At 33.8% G+C, this 22,841-nt stretch overlaps 1 protein-coding gene across 1 annotated transcript; it reads right to left on the bottom strand.

Moving 5' to 3' along the window:
• Window positions 1–2,190: 2,190 nt before the first annotated feature.
• Window positions 2,191–11,014, bottom strand: LOC121742305 (vacuolar protein sorting-associated protein 41 homolog). Its single transcript, XM_042135413.1, has 19 exons — window positions 10,684–11,014; window positions 9,597–9,866; window positions 9,318–9,497; window positions 8,950–9,207; window positions 8,110–8,242; window positions 7,883–7,973; window positions 6,840–6,942; window positions 6,268–6,368; window positions 6,093–6,186; window positions 5,831–5,986; window positions 5,692–5,754; window positions 5,127–5,192; window positions 4,625–4,825; window positions 3,745–3,822; window positions 3,549–3,668; window positions 3,392–3,472; window positions 3,216–3,301; window positions 2,953–3,034; window positions 2,191–2,876 (listed from the first exon to the last, which is right to left on the bottom strand). Exons 1-19 carry the CDS (start codon window positions 10,918–10,920, stop codon window positions 2,442–2,444), a joined length of 2,835 nt encoding a protein of 944 aa, XP_041991347.1. The 5' UTR covers window positions 10,921–11,014; the 3' UTR covers window positions 2,191–2,441.
• Between the last annotated feature and the right edge of the window lie 11,827 nt (window positions 11,015–22,841).

The following is a 22,841-nucleotide window of genomic DNA, read 5'->3' as shown; positions in this document are numbered from 1 at the left end:
AATCATACAATTATTAGTGAGATGCGAATCTTCAACTGCAACTCAAAATTTATTTTATTTCTTTAAATCACAACCGTTTGAATTATTTTGAAAGTTTATACTATATTACCTGAAAATTAAAATTAATCAAATTAAATTTCTTAATACCAAATATAACTACTGAATTAGCCACATTGTACTTAAGATGTAATTATGCTTGATTTACTTGTTAAACGAGAGAAGAGAAGTACTCATATTATATACTCCATTTTTCATTTGATGAAGTGATAAGAGATTACATTTAAAATGGAGTATAAAATTAGAAAGACAAATAAAAAATTTAGATAAATAAGAATAGATTATTGAGGTGATGATACATATATAGGACCTAAGATTAAGTAGATGACTAGACTCACTAACCGTATTATGTAACCCTAGATTAAGAAAATGATTAAAATCACTAATCGTATTAATTATGTATTGATGGACTAGCAATCAATAGAGTCATCGACAACAAATCAAACCTTAATTTTGAAAAAAAATATTTCTCTACCAAAGTAGGTGGCCAGTGCGTATCTCCCCTACTAAAACTTTTAAAATGAAGGTGGATAATTCACTATAGCATAGAGAATAAACCTATCTAAGGTCGTTTCTACACTAGTAGACGTAATCCACATAAGTCCTCAAACTAATTAGTCAATTGCTGCAAATAATCATAATATCAAAATTCTTACTTTTCTAACAACATTAACAACTGTTACAATATCATCAAGTATGTTAGAGTTACAAAACGTAACTGTAGGTGCGCACAATAGTAGATATGTGATTGATTAATTAATTAGATTTTAGTTGCATATTTTGAATTCTTGACATGATGTTTGAATGGGTTCTCCTCTAGAGATAAAAATAGATACTACTACTAATATTTATAAACAATAATTGAGAAAGACCTTAAGGAGAAGTTGATTATTAATGCGCTATAATATTATAGACTTCTAGTTAGTATTTCATTTCAAAGTTTCAACCAATTTCATTTCTTTCCTTTGACCATACCTCTCCTTCCTTTGATTATATTGATACGAGTACCACCTATTAAATTTGTTAAGTTCTACTCGAATATAGTCTTATATCTGTATAATCTCGAAATCTCTCTCTTTCTGTTGAATTTCAGTTTATTCATGTCCCCAATTTAGAAATAAAAGTCACTCCATATTTGTGCATTTTCACCAACATTCACTTCCTACTTTTTGCCCATAGCCTTAATTTATGTCACATTAAGTAATATCGAAATAAAATATGAAATGATATGTAACAATAACACTGCTTTTAGATGGTTGTGCATCTCTAATACTTTAAGTTACAATTTCAATGTATCCTTTAAATGGATGACTGAAAGTTGGAAGTCTAGATATTAATCTATACTTACTGCATTCTTTTACTATATTATTCTAATTTAGATTTACAAATACTTATGTTTTTTTCCTTCCTCTCTCTTTTTGTGTGGGGCATGAAATTTGTGAATTCTCATCTGCATAACCGATGAATCCAATTCGATATGGAAGGAAAAGCATATAAAAGTGAATGAATTGAATCTTGTTATCTTGTTTGCGTGGCCTTGCCACATCAAAATGCTATTCACTTTATATTTTTTTTACTTTTTGTCTCATCTCAAAAGGTTATGCCCTTCCTCTAATGTAATAAATAATAATCCTTTCCCTTTAAGTCGCTCATTTCTATGCATTGCTATTTCAAAATATTTCGAATTAGAGTTTTTGGGTAGTTCCATTTCTCTCAAAATTCCAATATTAGGATAGACTGAATTTAACAAATATATAAGGGAGTGTTCTTTGCGTCACGCCTCATGTACGCGTCTCACTAGCTGCATTTGAAGAAAATATCTTTCTACTTTGACTATATTAATGAGTATTACGTCAATATAATCTACATTTATTCTATTTCCAAAAATTCAATTGTTTCGCTAAAATCAAAATGCTCAAAACACAATTGTGATACCCAAAATTTCAGCAAAAAAAGGCAAAATCAGCAATAAAAATGCAGCAAACACAAAGGCTAAAATTACAGCCAAAAACACAAATGCAGCAAGAAACAAGCCTAATAAAAAGCGCCCCTCTTTCCTCGGCGAATCAGATCACAGCATGCAAATGGACTACTTTATTGCCATTTATTTATTTATTCAAATAATTCAAAATATTTGAATTTAAAAAAGTTACTTTCACCACTTCAAACTATAGTATCACCAAGAACTTTACAAATATAAATAAAATTGGGGAATACAACTTTCTCACCAGAAAAAATTTTCAACTGGAACTACACTCTATGCCGCTGAATGCGGATTCAATCTTTAAAAAAAATGTCAAGTAGTAAAATGTTAATGACACACAAAGGCACAATTCCTCACATATACAAGGATGAAAACAATTAGGGTCAGGCTCATAAGATGTTTAACCAGCAGCAGTTGTACACAAGATGCAACGTATCCTAGCATCATCGACACTGTCATCATCGTCATCATTGTCATCACCATTGTCACTATAATACTGGAGGTTGTCCCGGGGAGGGGGGGTTGCTGGCTTCGTTTGTCTGCTAATCGAAATGATGGAATCCGAGAGACATGTCTCGTGGTATGCATGGCAGCAAAAGAAAGCATATATCGCCACATCCTGTATGGAGAATGGATCGAAGCAAATGCAACACCTTGCGCCGCACCTGCTTTTTGACTTGACCTCTGTGGTTCTGACGCTGACATATCTCTTGGCTGGATGAGAGGCACTGTTTTTATTGTTGCTTTTGTTGTGGGACTCGTCTTCTTCGTTGCCCAAGTATATAGCCCGCCTTGCTTCCTTGTAGCACTTGATCAGCAAGTTAACGCAATCTGCCTGCACATGTATCACGGGTAATATATCAGTCATGTTACCTGAGTCGACCCTTCGAAATGCAAGTGGATATTATTACCTTCAGAATCTCATTACATCCATGTCTGAGAGAGGTTTCAGTCCTGTAGTCAGTGATGATTTTCACCAGACGGTCTCGCAGCCTGAAACAAAATGCATTTCACTTCAGTGCTTTAGTAATTTAATAAGAGTAGAAGCGAGTACCGGTGGTTAAGCACTTTGACTACACACGTGCAGTTCAACTAATGGAACAGATAAATATGCGTTTATCCATGGATAGACCCCGAGCCCAATTTGAATAAAGAAAATTTGGAACCAACTTACCGAGGTATCTCCAAGCCATTGGGCACCCTGTTTACAATATACAGGGGATCAAGATTGCCAACAGTATGCTCCAATAATACCCCAACCTGCCAAAGACGAGACCAAGCAAAGAACTTATAGCTTTTCTTGGAGTAAACTCGTGTTTCATTGATTAGCAAGCTAACTTTACAACTTACCATCTCAGGTTTGTTCATACACTGCTTAATCAGCTCTTCCCAGAGTTCATCATCGTGTTGATTACTTACAAATTCTATGGCCTGCAAAAAATATTGGATACTCAATCTCAACTCTGCTTCAGAACTCTTTCAAACATACGAGTATCAAGGTGGGCACCTCTTCTATATCACCCAATTTATTAATGATTACTGTCAATGCTTGTTTTGCATTTCCCATTCTTCCAAGGATGAAAACTTGCTCTTTCAAAAGTCCTCTTTTGACACAAATTTCATGAGCCTGAAATTAAATTTTCATATTGGTCAGACAAGAAGATAAATCGGTCAAAGAGAAAGTATTCACTTGCAGAGTATACCTTTTCCAATGTATAATGCTGACTACTCCGTAGAAAGGGAACCAGCATTTTTGGGTCATAATCAGCATACAGTTCAACCTGTTGACAACCATCAGAAATGGAACCAAGTTTTAACAAACAAATTCTACTAACGAAAAGTCACATTATGTGTCATCACTTATCAGGCAAGCAAGAAATAAAGCAGAGCAGAAGCCCTTTAAATATGCAAGTAAGCATAGAGAAACAGATCTACAAGGACCCAAAACTCCTTCCCGATTTACTTTACATCATTCATGATGAATGGATTCACGTTATCAGCAGCAAACATTTTACCTCATGGCCAAACAGAAAAATCAACCAGAGAAGAACCAGATTCAGAACACCAGTAAAAATTGAAAACCAAAAGAAGTTGGATAACACATAACAACAAGACAAACTTTGCCGCCTACCCACAGTAAAACTCATAAATATTAGGGGGACCAGAAGTCCATTCAGGGTAGTCTAAGATCCTTCAACAGAAATATCACCAGAAGCGAAGTGATAATTAATGACGGCAGAGGAACTAGGGGGCTAAACTAAAATCCCGAGTCAAGTATCAGTAATAGACCCTTTCTTATTTGGTATCTCATTTTTTATCAAACAGCAGGGAAGCCTACAATATCATCTTTTGCAAAAATGTAATCTCTTTCACATTCCACATGGTTTTAAGTATTAACAAAGTCTGTCGCTTCATTGGGAGTCTGGCGAGGACCTTGGAGGAATGAACCTGGCTAGGCTGGCCTTCAAATTCACTCTCATCCTTATGATGAAAAGTTGATTAATGCCAATGACAGATTACTGATTAGCTACTATGCTTTCTAAGTGAGCATGAACAATAATATATATAAACACACCCACATACCTGCATGTCATGGAAATCCCTCCCAGCATGAGGATTTGACTCAAACAATGAATGCAAGTAGAGATGTAAAAACTGTCGGTAATCACACTTGGTCTTTGCAGCCACAAGTTGTGAAACTACATCAGATGGGCTTACGATGTCCCTGTGATGGATAAACAGTGAAATTGCACGTTTACAGTCTATCATCATCAGCTGGGCAACCTGCAAAACCAGGTGAGATCGATCAAAAAATGTGACGACTAAAACCATTTAGATCAGGTTACGGGTGTGGTTTGGAATATTGTATGCAGTGCATGCATTCACATACAGTATGCAATGGCATCCGTCTATATTCAAAGTATTGACTGTAAACAAGCAACCTTTCATAACTTTACGAAAGAGGGTTCTATCTTTATTCATAAGAAAATGAACAAGTTCAAAGATGATTCAATTTTCATTCTAAGCCAGGCATTTCTGGCTAATGCAGCTAACATGAAACAAAATCACACAGTGGTACAATTACCTTTTCACGAATGCCATCATGCAAATTGTGCTTTTCAATGAAGTCGAACAAATTCGGCTTCATAAGCTGAACCAGAAATCAAAAGAATTGTAAGGAAGCGCTATGGACAATAAACCAGAAACTATAGCAAACTGGTTATAAATTAAAGGCTAAAGTCCAATTTTGGTCCCTTACATTTGCCCTAAAATTCTTTTTGGTCCCTAACATATTGTTTTGGTACCTTTTGGTCCCAAACAACTCCCAAACAACTCCCAAACATATTGTTTTGGTCCAAATTAACCATTTTCTGTTAAAATTAACAGTCAAAATGTTTAATCAATTTAATAACTTAATTATAATCTAGGACTAAAGTCCAGTTTTGGTCTCGTGCATTTACCATAAAATTCTTTTCGGGTCTCATACATTAAGTTTGTGACCTTGTTTGGGACCAAAAGGTACCAAAACAGTATGTTAGGGACCAAAAGGTCACAAACTTAATGTATGAGACCACAAAGAATTTTAGGGCATATGTAAGGGACCAAAATTAGACTTTAGTCTAAATTAAATATAAGGGCAAACCAATTACATCGGCATACAAGCTGAACGCCTTCTCATATTGTCCATCAATCACATACAACTCGGCCAGAGCCTGAGATGAAACAACACCGCATAAGATGTAAATACACCAATGTCTGCAGTAATTAAAAAATATCCCAGATAAAAACCTCTTTGAGAGCATCAGTTGATGATGAAGTATTTAGCTGTGGTTCTATAGCTGAGATAACAGGCGAAGCCGAATATATATTATGTGGCCAGGTTCTGATAATAGACGGGAGATCTTTGTGGAATGATGGATTCGTCGCCAAAGCAACAAGAGCAACCTAGAGAAAAACATATGTTTCAAGCCGCAACTAACTGTTTGACATGACCCAAAAACAACTACACAGATTTAAGATCGAATGTAAGAACAATAAAAGAGTTACACACCTCGTATGCAGTGTCGCGTAACCTTGGATTTTCTGTTGGTATGTATGGAACCAATACAGGAAGCTGACGGAGGTGAGCGAAATGGAAAACCCACCTACATCAAGCAATCATTCCATTATCAACTGAGCCATTGCAAGGTATATTCATGCAAATGTATGTAAATATTTTATAGTACCTTTCCCATGCAGCTGATCCTCGCAGTAGTTTGGGACAGCGAGAAGCCGCTTCAGCATATTTATGTTCCACAATGAGACTGTCAAGATATTTTAATTTTACCTGTTTGAATCAAACAAATTATAATATACATCTGGAACTAGTTTTTTTTCATAGGAATGAACAAAGCACTAATATAGCCAACTCAAAAAACTAACAAGGTTTTACAAATCAGCTTATATAGCACCCTCAAATTTTCATTACAGAGGATGCAGTTCTGATCTACATAGAAAATTTGATGGTATATTGAACAAACATAATTTTTGCTGCACACCAAGTTCTTATAAATATTTCATTATTAAATTACTGATGCATAAATCTTATACACAAGTCAATCAGTAAAGAAATGAAAAGGGAAGTGCAAGATTCAATGCAAATATAGAATAGAACAATAAATTACCAAAGTAGGAAAACATTGTTTATTGAACATGGAGGAAGCAAGGAATTTCCAATCACACGAATTGAATGTAGGAATTATACAGACATATGAATCTTGATATTTTAAATCCAGGGATACAGGAATAAACATACTACCTCCTCATGAAGCTCACTTCGACCCTGACCAGCTTCAACTGCGGCCAAGGCTTTCTCATGACGCCCATGCTGGAGTAGCCAAGATATATGATCTTCAGTATCCCTAGCATCCCAAATTTGAGTAAGCTTATCTAAACGGAACCATTGTATGTGAAAAATCGTATCGAGTTTATAAAACACTCCCTCCATCCCACCATAAGTGAGGCGCTTCTTTTTTGCACTCATTTTCGATCTTCTTTTTTGTTTCTCTATATTATTCTCTCTCTTACTTTACTCTCTCTCCACTTTAACTATTTATTATCATTTTCCCAAAATGAGTGCAAAAAAGTAGCGCATCACTTATGGTGGGACGGAGGGAGTATAATATTGTCCATGTTTCTTTAGAGATAGACTTAGGAAAGAATTATAGCTACACCAGGGGAAAATGGTTATAAGACAATATCTTTTTGAAGGGAAAAGAAAGAAAAGTGGAAAGTAAAGGAGAATCAGTCAGGAGCCTACACCCCTCAACAACATGCAACCACAAAAAAAAGGCATCATAAAGGAGATAATTTCAGAAAGTAACCTCCCTTTACTGGCCATCTCCTCCCTCCCAGATATAAGGTTCTAAGAGCTCAACATCCTTAGAGTCCCAAGAAACTACCCAGAAATATATATGCAGATTCAACAAGAACAAGCACCGGCGAACTATTTTTGAAACGAAGGGGTAAAGTGAGAATATAACACTATGCATCAAATGTTTCATACTTGCTTGCAACCTTAGGCTTCTAGGAGCTGGTAAGGCTAAGCTAGCAGGAGAAATACCCATGCTAAAACTGACAGCTAAATAGCACATTCATTTATATTGCTCAGTTTAACTTTTCAAATCACATCCTTCGCTTGATTATTCTAGTTTGTCATGTTAACTGAAATTCAGCACATATCCATATTTTTCAAAAGAGAGAGTAAAAAAGAAGCAGAAAGGGTTCCCTTTGAAACTTAATCTTATACTTGCATGAAAAAACAGAACCGATGGTAATATCCAATTCAAGTCAGATGCGGACCTAGGCTTAGCAATGACTACATCCTTGGGGGAAACAATATAGTACAAGGGTTCATTTCCAGCAGCCCATTGACCACCTGAATAACTGCTACCTGCATCAAGTGCATATGTTATCAGCTTCAACATCATATCTTGTTCATCACTATTATGACTACAGCTGGTAAGGAAATAGAAAAAGATACAAATTTTCTCTACAGAGTTGCAACAGCATGTAACAAATAGCTTTACCTGAGAATGGAGAATGTGCAAGGGAATAATCTTTGGCCTTGTAATGCTCAAAGCCATGTATTGGCAGTGCATCAGTTGACAGTTCATCATTGTTCTGAGTGACAACTCGCACTTCAGGTCTCTGAGCATTTCCCTATTATATGCAACAAATCAGTAATTTACTTCACAAGGCAATGAATGGTAAGCATTCACAAAGGGATTTATCTAGAGAGAATGAAGACAGCCTTTATATCAAAAACTACGCAGTAAATCTCCCAAAGATCAGTTAACTACAATCAATTCCAAAATGGCAATGTTAGGAGAGAAACTCATAAAATAAAGCTCTATCTGAAACATCGCATTTTATTCCCAAAGAGAGGAGGCAGTAAAGTGCAATCAGATATGATAAGAAAGTAAAGTGTTTGAACTATTTATGAATCGGCTCGAACACCAGAAGAAGAAATATGCACCAGAAGGATTTCACCTAGGGAATTAATATACTCTATAATATTTACAAAGCCATACTTTGAGAGAACTTCCAAGCACAACTGAAGTCCTACACGTTTAAATTATCAATATAATTTTATATTTGCAACTGTGTGGAGCTAAAGATACCAGAAAAAATATGAATCATAATTTCTAATAAAACAAGATGGAATCAAAATAGAACAAGGAGAAAGAAAAGATCATCTACCCTCTCCTGCGCATGGAACACCCACCAAAAGATGAGAATAAATCATCTTCCCAGAAGAAGTTACCCTCTAAATTGATGCATAACCCATATTACTGAAGGGCATAAAAATGATAAACGAGTAAAAGTAAATCGACCAGGAAACTCAATCAGGATACTTGAGGCAATACCTGACGTGAAGGAGTAGCACTGCTGAAGTCCTTCTCCCCATCTTCTTCCACAGGGACATATGCTAGAATAACCAAAGAATCACCAAAGGGCGCAATCCCAGAAATGAAATAGCTGGTTTGAAAAGACGCCACAATATCCACCTTGTTCAAGCTAGACATTTGCAAATTCTTGTAAGTGTCATTAGCTCTATTCTGATTGTTTCTTATTGATACTATTTTAATAGATGTTCCCCATCCAATGACTAGCAAATTGTCATCCTGAATGAAGATTGAAGTGTAAAGTATGTGTAAGTACTTTGCTATAGTTTTTGTTTCTTCAAACCATATCCGCCTAATTTGGCTTATCTCCATAACCAGTATTCACTTACCTGCCAAACTAAATGGGGAAGCAGCAGCTCGGGACGTGGGCTTCCTCTTGGTCTTTCTATGAATGTTAAACGTTGATCATTAGCAGCATCATAAACTTTTACACCAGCGTCATTAGCCCAGGCGATGAGACTATTTCTCCACTTTACTGAATGAATTGGGCCTTCACCAGAGTGCAGGACCTATGACAAGGAAAAAATTCAAGAAAGATTAATGTTTTAAATATTTTCCAGGGTTATTCGGGACAGCAGCGAATTAACAAATCAGGAAGTAAAATAAACCTGGTCTCGATAACCTATCCATTTCTTCACGTTATAATATAAATGGCCAGCTAAACCTCCAGTAACAAATCTTCTGGATGCTTTTCTCACATAATCCGGGTCTAAAGCAATTGCCTTCATAGGACGATGATACTCAAATTTCAATCTTTCCTCAGTAAAAAGACTATTTATTACAACAGAACCATCATCGGAGCAGCTTCCAATATATTCACCTTCGATATCGAAGCAAAGATCGTTAACTGCAGCAGTATGAGCAATGAATTCTTTAACCTGGAAAAGAAGAAATCGTTAGGAAAGCAGCAAACAACTCATGGTTTGAGAAATATAAGGGTAACAAATGAGGGGGGGGGGGGGGGGGATTAAACAAATCCATATCCACCTGAAAGGGGAATACTAACTTACTCATGGAAACACAGTTGACATATGTACAAAATGGTAAAGACTGAAGATACAACTGTTCATTCTAATTCACGTGCATAGTCTCACTCGATTAATTGCATTGAGAAATAAGCTTGATATTACATGTAACTCTGGAGGCATTTTTGCAGTACATTTGCTACCTCAAATGATACATAATCCATTCTATTGATAATCTATTTAACTACCAGAGCATCTTAATCTTATACTAACAAAAGCAAATTTATTAGCATTCCATTGAGAATCCTGAGCTACCCAACCATTTCAAACCAGTGCATTTAAAGCATGAAGTGGGACATTTATATCAACAAAAAACAGGGAGTCCAGCACTTGCAATACAGATTAACTAATATAGAAATTTTGCGCATCAAAATATTGTCTCTAAAAATTGCAAAATACCAACTTCTACAATAGCTATCAGAGCTGTGGGTATAGCTTCTTTACATTCCAGCTTTATCTACTCAAAACTTCAAAAACTACTTCAATTGACTCTTTGATCATCACAACAAAAAGAGGACACGTCAACACCAAGATCTCAATTTCAATCCAGTCTCCCCGGAAGATCACAAGAGCCCCCAATTTCAAGGCAAAAAGAAGAAAATCTTATAAAAACAATGAAATTACAGAATTCAATCGAAAAATAGGATCATAAATTCGAGCAGAGACTCACTTGATTCCCGAGGAAATCGAGAATGTGGACGGAGCCGGAGTGAGTGCCGAGAGCGATCATGCGCTCGGAAACGGCGATGCACGAGGCGGCGTCGCTCTGTAAGAGAGTGGGGACGCTGCCGCCCATACGCTGGTACTTGAGGCGCGGCTCTTCCTCTTCCTCCTCGTCAGAGTTGTCTTCTTCAGATTCCTCTTCTCGCTCGTCATCGCCCTCGATTCCGTTCTCCTTCGCCCACATTCTTGGAAATTTCAAGTTTATAACTCTGAGAATTGAATGAATGATTGATTGAAGAAGTGTATTCGACAGATGAAGAAGAAGATGCTGGTCAGAATTTAATTTAGTTTTCGAGAATTTATTTTTAAATAGAAAATGGGAGTAGAATTAGGTATCGCATATTTTATTTTAAAAGAGTTCTATATTCAGATTATTTTTTGGTCAAAATTTGTAAGATAATTAAAAAAAGCTATATTCAGTTTTTAATAAAGCATCACTGTATGTATAATATGATCTCATAATAACTAATTAGGAATATACATCCAATAATTACAACAATCGTAGCATATTTACTTAGAAATAATAACAATATTAGTAAAAATAATTTATCAAGGCATACGAGTTGGCTATCGAATGACATAAGCACACGTAGATATATGTTAGACCATATTTTAGAAAAAGTGAACTACAAAAATGGTATTGAACAATGTAGGTTACATATTTGAGATACTTCATAAAAATAAAATGCACTCGAGGTACCTAGATAAAATTTAAATTCATTTAGAACTTTTGACATTCTCTATGCATCAACGATAATTGACATTTTTTTATATCACATTCTCTCTTTCTTATTTATTTTATTAATTTATAATCTTTTTATTCTTTTCTCTCCTCGCTCTTCCAATTTTTTTATGATTTCTTCTATCTATTATTTTCTTATTGTGTTTCTTTCTTATTTATTTAATTTAACTTTTTTTAAAATTACAAGTTATACTTCACGTATAATTAATAGTTTGACACACTGAATGAAAAATAATAGGAGTATACAGCGGAAAAAAACAAATTTCAATTTGTATTATTGTTTAGATATAAATTCAATTATTTGTATACATTTTTTTCATCAAATTTCAAGATCGTTATAGTTAATACATTATTACTATTAGTTATAGATATTTCTAAAATTATATTAATATTATTATTTATTATAATTATATTTTTAATAAAATTAAAATGTGATACAAATTTAAATTGATTTTTGTTGTATATGATTTTCATTCATTATTTTTAAATATTGATTATTGGCGAAGTATAACTAATAAATATAAGAGAGATAAATGAAATAAAAAAGAAAGAAAGAAAGAAAGAAAGAAAATAGAGAAAAGATAAAGAGGATGGTAAAATCATAAATAAATTGGAATGTTGTGGAAATATGAGAGATATAACTTATAAATATATTTTATAAAAAAAGAAATAAATACTTTAGTTGTACTAAAATACCCAAAAATAATGAAAAAGTACTCAAAATGAATTAGAATATTGTCCAAGTACCTCATATGTGATTTATTTTAACGAAGTACATATTATATTATCCGGATACCATTTTTGTGATTCACTTTTTAAAAAATTCCAATAAATATAATCATTATTCTCTTCGTTCCACTATAAGTGAGACATGTTCCTTTTTGGGGCCGTCCCATTATAAGTGACACATTTCTTTTTATGGCAAAAAAACAACATTCTATCTCTTTCTAACTTTATTCTCGCTCCTACTTTTTCTTTCTATTTTTTGCTCAGTCATATTTTCTCTGTTCATTTAATCACTAAACACCACTATCTTAAAACTTGCTCCCAAAAAAAATGTGTCACATGTAACGGTGAGAATACAATTCATAGTATCAACTATCAAGAATAATGAGTGAGAAATTTAAACTAAAAAGTTTACTAATCCAAAATTATTTGTCCAAATTATTTCCACTAGAAAGTAGAAATAAAGCATATATGCTGAGAGGTCCACCGCAGCCAAAGAATGATTGGTACTTATGGCTATTTAACCATACCATAACATGTGCCATAACTCACAAAAAAGCAAAACATTAGATTGAAATACGATGATGAGGTGAAGAAAAATACAAGAACTAGTGCAGGATCTGTCTGGAATAGTTACTTATCATGGCTTTGAACACTGATCTTGATTGCAATAGTGGGCATATAGATATTGCAGAAACAAAAAACAAATACTCCCTCTGTTCCATAGAATAGGTCATTTAGGGGCAAAAGTTTTAATGTGTAACTAGTAAAATAATAGAGAAAAAGTAATTGAAATGGTATAGTGGAGATGGGGACTATAAATAATAAAAAAAAAAGAGAAGGAGAAAAATGTTATTATAAATGGATATATGAACTATTTATACGAGACAGACGAAAAAAGAAATATGATATATTTCTATAGGATGAAAGAAGTAAATAGTAGTAACTCAAGGGTTATATTTTTCCAATTTTTGAAAAAGGAGTTATTAAGATTTTGTGCTTAACTGACCTTTTTACGGCAAGTTGGTTATGCTATAAAGAGCATCTGCAATAGCTGGATGTCAGGTAGGACTAGATGGATATCCGTGGGGGTGTTCGCCGCAATAGCGTACGTCAGGTAAGACGTCCCGAAGTAGGACGAGCTCTCGTCCACGCTCGAAACCGGACGTCCTACCCGACATCCGTGCTCTTGTCTGCTATTGCGCGAACAAGAGGTAGGACGTCCCATTTTTTTTACTTTTTTTTTATTTATACTCAATATTTACAACTCATTCCGCTTCATTTTTTTATATTTGATAAACATCAACAATTAAAATGAATTAATCGTATTTTTCAATTTGTTTTATTGGCTAGGGCATCGGCTAGTCCTAGTGCTAGGCAATTATTGTGAAGTGGGATGTCCTAGTGATGTTGCAGTGTAGGTGTGATGTCCTAGTAACGTGGCAGGAGGTGTTTTTGTGATGTCCTAATGCTAGGTTATTAGAATGTCCGTCCTGCTGTGGATGCTAAAACGATTGGTTTTTGCCTCCTCGCTAGATTTCCACTTCCGTATTAGACTACTAGAATCATAATGGTTCCCATATTGATAGAATTTTACTTGCTTGTTATTTACTCAACTAAATACTCTCCGTCCATTAATAATTAAGAATAAGTGGCTGTGTGTATTATATGGATTTTGATGAAAATTAGCTCGTAGATATTATCAATTCAATTTTAATAAATTGTGGCTCTTGGACTAGTGGTTATGGAAACATTCTGCATATGTAACAAGTGGGTCTGGGCCAGATGGGTGGATTCAATGGGCCAATTTTATAGGCCCAATCTATATAACACTAGGACCCCAAAGCCTTCAAAGTTAATTGGCATTCCACATGCCTTCTCGTATTAGTATTAATCATTTATATGAGCACGCGTTAAAACAAATTTGATATTACTACTATACAATAATTTATTTAATTCAAATCACTAGTATACTTAACTCTTTTTTTAGGGAAAGTATACTTAACTCTTAAAACATAAATATCTTGAAATCCCATCAACAACAAAAATATTTATATATGTACTCCTACAATATTATTTTGTTTAATGGATAGTCTACGAGCATATATTCATCGGTTAGTGATGGGATTAAGATTAAAGCCTATGGTTTATCCTTGCCCTTTCTATTATTCCACAAATTTTAAAGTTTAATCAAGAAAATAATCATGCAAAGGTACCGTAGTTTAAAAACTCTTCTTTGGGTGAGATCCGATTCCAAACAAATACACATAAAATATAAAGCCATATAGCTAGCTAGACTTATGTTTTTGATAGACGTGGTTGTGAATTGAGCAGGGGTAGATTTTATGGATAAAGATCCAATCTTAATTGGACGGGTGTTATATAAAATCAAAGTTATGCGATGTAACATCTCAACTAATTTAATTGATCCTTATGCATTGAATAATTAAAACAAATTATTATTAAAGATGGATATCGCGCGATAACGAACGAAATTGATAGATAGCAAACTTTATTAATTTCGTACGGTATCGTTCTCGACCTGCCCTGCCCTGATTTGTTTTGTTTGGTTTGGTCTCTTCTTTGTTTCTAATTTGTTTGATTTGAAGATTAACCAAACTAGTCAATTCCATAGTAAAAGTTTTTGACAAGAATCAGAAATTCTATTACTCTGACTTAATGGGGAATATTAGAATGAAGAAAAGAAACAAGATGAAGATTCAATCAACTATATTACAAGATTGAGATTAGTATGGTTGGTTTGTAATTAATTTAAAATTCTATGCAATACACATGAACACGCAATTATAAGAAAAATAAGAATATTCTCCCTATGAAGTTCGTTTACTTTAGATACTCCTATTAATATTATCGTTGTATTAAAATGATAAATAATGTGTAATTCACACAGCAAGTTGTGGTAATGCTTCCAAAATACTTGTGAATGAATGTGGGGATGGAAAATATAGAATAATTTATTTAGTGATAAGGAATTCCGTGCCTAACTAATTATACATACATTCTCACGTCTCTACATAAAATATGTTCCAAATAGAAGAGGATCCTATGCAAGTTTATGTATATGGACAATCAAGAGAGAGTGACATGACCAAATTTAGAGGGAGAAGATAGTGCCACACTTCCCGTCAGATTCGGAAGATGCATCCTCTCATTTTTTCATTTCAATTTCTATAACAACTTCAATTCATTTATTTTATTTGTCCTAATATACTACTCCTATGTAGTAAAAATAAGTTACGAGGATTTATTGAGTTAATAAATATTTCATTTTTTCAGTCACATGTATACGAGGGGGAAACCTTGCTATAAGGAGTAGATACAAATTAAGGTTCATAACAAAAACAAATCCAACAACTAATTGGCCATAACAACTGATCAACATCAAGTCTTCGTAATAATTTGATATGATCATAGCAACTAGATTTTAATCATATGCCAATAATCATGCCAAAATATGATAACTACGCACTAGATATATATATAAATTGTATTTTATAGTTTAAAAAATCGATAAGCTTAAATTGAAGTCACTACATATAGCTCTTTCTTGCAATTGGTTGGAACATGAAAATGAGTTTTTGGAATCGTTTTATTACGTTTGGGCAATTATTGATGTTTATCCTTAAAAATTTGGCGTTGCAACTGTTTTTGGACAATAATAAGTTTGTAACTGGATAGAAAGGCAGATAGAAACAAAAGAAAGCCATATATTAAGAGTCAGCCCTATTTATGATTAAGTAGTGATAAAAACGTACATATATACATAATTAAACTTTTTAGATATTTTATATTTAAGTATAATCAATTTTAAATTAATTAATATTTTATATAATTATCCTTCTACGATAATTTAGCAAAAAATCAATTAAAAATATTTGCATACTAGATATTACGGGATATATGGATATTTATCTGTAGTCAAATTGGTACAATTCGAATCGATCAGCTCAAATCCTTTTTGATGATATCTTTAAAATATAATGCGTACAATTTAGTAAGGAAATAATATATAATTAATAATAAAAATATTTTAAATAAAATGGGTCCCTATAATTAGGAGTACAATGTATTTATGCATATCTATGTTTATTATATTCGATTAGAGTTGTGTTTTCAAATGATTTAACTTAATAGTAATTATTCTCATTCGTGATTTTCATATAATCTAAATATCTAATAATGATTTGGACACCTGTTCATGATTTGTTTTTAACTCTAGGCGATAGGATAACAACGAAATGAATAGTCATAGTTACACACCTCATTAAAAAAAAAGGCGGTGACGGATCAAGTCGTCACAGCGCAGTGACTCTAATAAATCTCGAAGACATATATTGTTGCATGAGAAGAAAGGAATTTGATTGTACTCCTTTAGAATTTAGATACATACAAATATCCTGGTAATTATCACCACCCTATTATTCCGAAAGATAAAAATTACTACTCCTATATTAATATTACTGTACTTCTCAAACTCTGCCATCATCCTTTTCCTCCCCACAAAAAAGCAACAAAACATCTCGTTAAAATCCTCTGAAAAATGTCCCAACAACATTCTAGTACTACAAATCCAGAAGCTGATCAAACACATGAAAATCCCGAGGAGGGCTACGAAACTCCGACGTCGGAGGAGCACAAGATTCCGCCGGTGTGTTTGAGGCGCCTTCCTCCGGCGCCAAAGAGGTGGAAGAGAAGTTACATGTATAGAAGAATTAGCATTGGGAAAGTGGTGTTAAGTGGTAAAATTGTACCGGAAAAGGAAATTAATGCATTCTTCTCTCAATTTGAATCACCGCCACCGCCACCGCCACCGCGGGTATCTGAGCCTGAACCAGTATCTGAGCCGGAGCCAAACCACAGTTAAAGTTCCAAGAAGATACGTTCTGATATGTGATTTTTTTAGTATTTTTTAGAAGAGAGGTATGCATATTATTAGTAGTTATCTATTTAATTTATTTTATTTTTTTTGTGATTAGTTATAGAAACTGGTATATATTTTTCGGTTTATTTTCATTAAGTGTGAATGTTTAGGAACAGAATTATATATGCATCGACATTAATTTGGTGTGATTAGTTACACTCCAATTACCAATTACTACTTGCTACATCCTCTATATATATTTGAAGAAATTTGTGTAATTAGCATATTTTTCATTTAAATATTGTTAGTAATTTCTTTATTTTTTCTTTGCCGTATGTGCTGATTTTAGGAATAGTTTAGGTCATGATTGAATCCGAGTTTTGGAAGGGATAAAGCATTGTTCAAACTTCAAACTTGGGGAAATTTCCAAAATTACCACCGATTTTTGAAAGGGAAAACTTTAATGATCTAAAAAGGCAATTTAATTAAGATTACAGTTTTCTATTTTTTTAAAATTAATTTTAGAGGTGGTGGATATGGTTATATACGTCCGAGTTTTCAGCTTGAGAGTAGAGAGAATAAGTGATCATAAACAAGACCTACGCAAGAAAGGAAGAAAAATGAAGGTAAGGTTTGAAAAAACAGAAGCACATGCAGGAACGGAATTGGCTGTTAGTTGGTGTAGTATTATTACCTTCCACGCGTTACATCGGATTCCTATTTCGTTAAATCCAAAACCATTCTGTTTCTGGCTATATTAATAGTATTTTTAAGGAAACTGAATTGAACCACACCTATGTGTGAAAGCATCATCTTAATTCATATAAGTAACTGTAATTTTATTCAGATAATATGGTTAAACATTGAAGTTTGATTTAAATTATTTTCTCTATATTGTAATTTGAGATTTTTAAGGTTGGCTTGATTTTACATTCAGTTAGTTAACTTAGTTATATATACCCGTTTCTTGCAATATATATACCCGTTTCTATAACTAATCACAAAAAAAATCCCTGCTCCATATTTTTAAGGCTGGCTTGGTTCTACATTGAAGTTTGATTAGATTAATTCCTGCAATATATATATGTTTTTTTAATTTTTTTGTGATTAGTTATAGAAACGGGTTAGTTGCTACTGATGTTTTTAATTTTATTTAGTGTTTTGTTTGTTTTTAAGGAACTCTTTAGTTTCTACATAGGTTGCGATGATACATATTGCATGATTTTTTTTCTAGTTATAATATTACTATATTTTCACTTGATTGCTAAGCTTATTTCATAAGCATATAATATGGTACTAATACAATCATACATGAAACGATGAATATGAATATATAACTAAAAAAATTATTTTCATGATATTTATCGTTCAACAATTGTTGGCGATACTAATAATTAATAAGCTAGTGCTTTCAAGTTTTAACGATACGAAAATACTAAGTAACACACACGTGTAAATAAGTTTTCTTGATAAAAGTTTTCTAAAGTTTGGTCGTGTGGGTCAATTGTGATGGCCGTACGTTTTGAAAACTATAGCAAAAAATAATTAAATATGTACGGTATGATATGCTTGTACATGTTATATAATCTATTTATCTATAAAACATAGTAATTCATTTTTCTGTTTAATTTCATTTCAAATTTATTGCTCCCTCCCTATTAGAAAGTCCTGCACAAATTTGAAGAAAAGATATTAATACCAAAATAATAAAATGTAAAACTTGTTTTTATATGTTAATTTTTATACTCTAAGTGAGATGAGATTGATAGAATGTAATCCCTCCGTCTCTTAAATTTTTTATTATATTTTTTCCATTTTCGTTCGTCCTAAAAAATTTATCACATTTCACTTTTACTATTTTTAGTAATGGATCTTATATTCCACTAATTCATTTCAATTTACATTGTATTATCAAACTAATATATAAAAGTAGAATTCACTCTCTATTAACTTTTTCAACTCACTTCCCATTACATTTCTGAAAATTTGTACCCTGTTAAAATGTGACAAAATTTAAGGAATGAAGGAGTAGAACATATTAGTCATATACTTTATAGAATAAATGAACTATAACTCTTAATGAGAGACGAACTAAAATTGATAAACAACTATATGGGGAAAAAAGAAGTAGTAGTACTTATTAGTATATATATATATATATATATATATATATATATATATATATATAAATATATAGTGATCAAGATATAACTAATTTTAAGTGTATAACTAGAGAACAAATCTCAGCCACACATCTTAATACTCCAAATTCATCCTATGGCTTAGCTATTTTTACATGTTTTAAATAAAAAGTAATTAATAATGGCATATTTGGAAACTAAATAATTTCTCATTTCCATTTCCTCATTTTACAACCCAATTTGGCGCTCCGAACACACGTCTACAAAACTCAAATTCCTCGTATCCATCCATGCATTTCCCATCGCTCTCTGCATTCATCCATCAAGTTATAGGGAGTTGCAATGGTGAGCAACAGAAATATAGAGAGAGCAAATGTTTTGAAGAAAATCGGCATTGATAGAAGGTTGCGAGGTGAAGAAGAAGAATCAATGGAGGAGTTGCATTTGTATCAGTAGAAATGGGAATGAATGACTGAACTGGGGAAGGCGCGAGAGTGTTTATATACATATGAAAGCGGTGGAAAGTCCACGTACGTATATATACAAAGATACTATATGATATTGCATTGTATTTTGCCCAACTTAATTGGACTTGGACTTAACCGTCGTCAGTTAGGTCAATTATTAGCTTAATTCCAATTTCATTCATCCTAGCTTAATAGTATATAGCTGTCTCTGTCGGTGAGAACTCATATTTCTCTCATGTCATTGTTAACAAAACACATCACTATTAGAATGATTTTACTTCACAGCTGTTAACAAAACACATCACTATTAGCATGATTTCACTTCACTCTTGTTTACAAAACACATCACTCTTATTGTGATTTTACTTCACTCTTGTTTACAAAACACATCACTCTTATTGTGATTTTACTTCACTCTTGTTTACAAGCACATCACTCTTATTGTGATTTTACTTCACTCTTGTTTACAAAATACATCACTCTTAATCTGATTTTACTTCACTCTTGTTTACAAAACACATCATTCTTATTCTGATTTTACTTCACTCTTGTTTACAAAACACATCACTCTTATTCTGATTTTACTTCACTCTTTACAAAACACATCACTCTTATTCTGATTTTATTTCACTCTTGTTTACAAAACACATTACTCCACTCTTGTTTACAAAACACATCACTCTTATTCTGATTTTACTTCACTCTTGTTTACAAAACACATCACTCTTATTGTGATTTTACTTCACTTTTGTTTACAAAACATATCACTCTTATTCCGATTTTACTTCACTCTTGTTTACAAAACATATCACTCTTATTCCGATTTTACTTCACTCTTGTTTACAAAACACATCACTCTTATTCTGATTTTACTTCACTCTTGTTTACAAAACACATCACTATTAGCATGATTTTACTTCACTCTTATTAACAAAACACATCACTATTAGAATGGTTTTACTTCACTGTTGTCGCCAGCATCTAATCTGTAAAGTATAAACAATCAATTAAAACAACTTGGTAAAGCAAGTGGCTTCCAAATCATCACAACAATATAATCGTGTTTCTTGTGAATGAAGTCTAAGTAAATTTAAATAAGCAATCAGCTCAGCCCTTGCACGAATGGTAAAAAAAACATGAAATAAATCAAAATCCAATCTATTCACAAATTATAAACATTATCACTCAATGTATAAGGAGAAAATTCTATTCGTTAAAATGCTAGTATAGTTTGACATCTGTCACCGTTCACATTCATCTTGATCGAACGATCCAGGTCTCTTGCTGCTCTTCAGCATTAACAGTCCATACAATTTTCGGAATTCCTTAGGCATTGTTTCCTTCCAGGCGGCGCCACCGCCTTCCTCCGTAACAGAGTCACATCTTGGCTGCTTCAAGGCTGTGATCACATCTATTTTGCGGCGGGTGGTGTTGAGCTCGGCGGCGGAGGCTGGGGAGAGGAGGAAGAGATGGGAGAGGAAAATGAGTGTGAATTAGAGTTGGAAAATTGAAGGAGACGGTTGGAGTTGATTATGGTTTCCAAAAATACCCTAGTTAATTATTTTTTATTTAAAACATGTAAAAATAGCTAAGCCATAAGATTAATTTGGAGTATTAAGATATGTGGTTGAGATTTGTTCTCTAGTTATGTACTTAGTGGACACTTGCCCTAGATCACTGCTCTATATATATATATATATATTTAAATTTATTTTATTGCAATTATTTTTATAAATTTAATTTTAAAGATAAATTGAAAAAATATAATATAAGTTAATAAAAAATGAAGATAAACATACTTAAAATTAATAATGAAAATAGTAGTGGGATTATGAAGTGCGGCTTCTATTTGGGTTGGTTGTAGTTTGAGTTTGAAAAATGGTAAAACTATAGTTCGCGTTAACAAATAAGATCAGTGTAGACACTTAGTTCATTTTGTGTTCAGATGATTTCAAAACATAAAACTTTAGAGTTTGTGAGTGTTAAGAGAAAAAGGTAATAAGCTCATCACTGCACATTGTTAGCAGTTACATTTTGTTGTAGAACCGTCGCCGCTCCTCTTTTAAACATGCACCACCACCACTTTTCTAATCCAAAACCAAATTAAAACATAATTCAACAAAATGGCACCGAAAAGGCGGCCTGGGAGGGCGGTGAAAGCGGTGGTGACAGCCAACCCAAGAAAGTGGTGGAGGATGTAGAAATCATGGTATTAAATATGCCCGGTCAATGGATTTTGACCAAATAATAAATATGACGAGACATTTAATTTTGTGAAATTAAATGACATAGCTAGTCGATCTACATTTTACGTAGATAAATGTAGTATATTCACTTTCTCAAATCCGATTTCCGGTGAGTGAGAAATAGTGGATTAAAGTTGGGCATAATTAGCTTTTAATTAAAGCTTGGAGTTGGAGCTTAGGGAATAATTAACTAGTGTTAATTATCCCACATTGGAGGATTAACACATCTTCTAATGTGTATAAATTAAGTGACTTTATGTTACTTAATAATTATAGTGGACCAAGATGGGTGAAAGAGCCCACACGCGCGCGCCGCCGCCGCCGCCCGCCCGCCCGAGCCCGTGCACGTGCTCGTGCTCGCGGGCCTCAGGCCCGGGCCCGATCTCGATCTCGATCTTGGACTTGGATCTTGGCAATTGGTCTTTGGGCTTGGCCCAAACTATTCTTTTTGGACCACCGCCGAGTCAGCAATCCAAGTGGCTTGACACGTCGTCAAGCGAGGCACAGTCACGGCTGCCACGTGAGAAATCCACACGCTCCACACACGGATGGCACACTCCTGCCACACGCTCGTAACCGTCGGCGGTTACATATATGCCATGATGAGCCTTCATGGCTGTTGACCCACAGCAGTGGACTGAGCCTATAAATAGGCTAGCCACTCCATGCATTACACTACATCATTTACAAGCATTACAGCATAAGCTCTCTCCCTCTCTGCATTGTCTTTCTGTCGAAGCTCTGTCCTCTCCTACATCCAGTTCGCCGGAGCTCTACTGATTGCGGTGCTGCATCAATAGAGACGTAGCCGTTTTACCTTTGGGGACGACACGCCAAACCGAAGAGCACTACCGGGGCGTATCTCGTCTTGCGGGAAGAGGCCTCCTCGACTCGGCTCAAA

This window comes from Salvia splendens, chromosome 7 (genome assembly GCF_004379255.2).
Source record: "Salvia splendens isolate huo1 chromosome 7, SspV2, whole genome shotgun sequence".
Lineage (NCBI taxonomy): Eukaryota > Viridiplantae > Streptophyta > Magnoliopsida > Lamiales > Lamiaceae > Salvia > Salvia splendens.
Note: the sequence above shows the minus strand (reverse complement) of the source record. Positions and strands in the feature narration are given on the sequence as shown.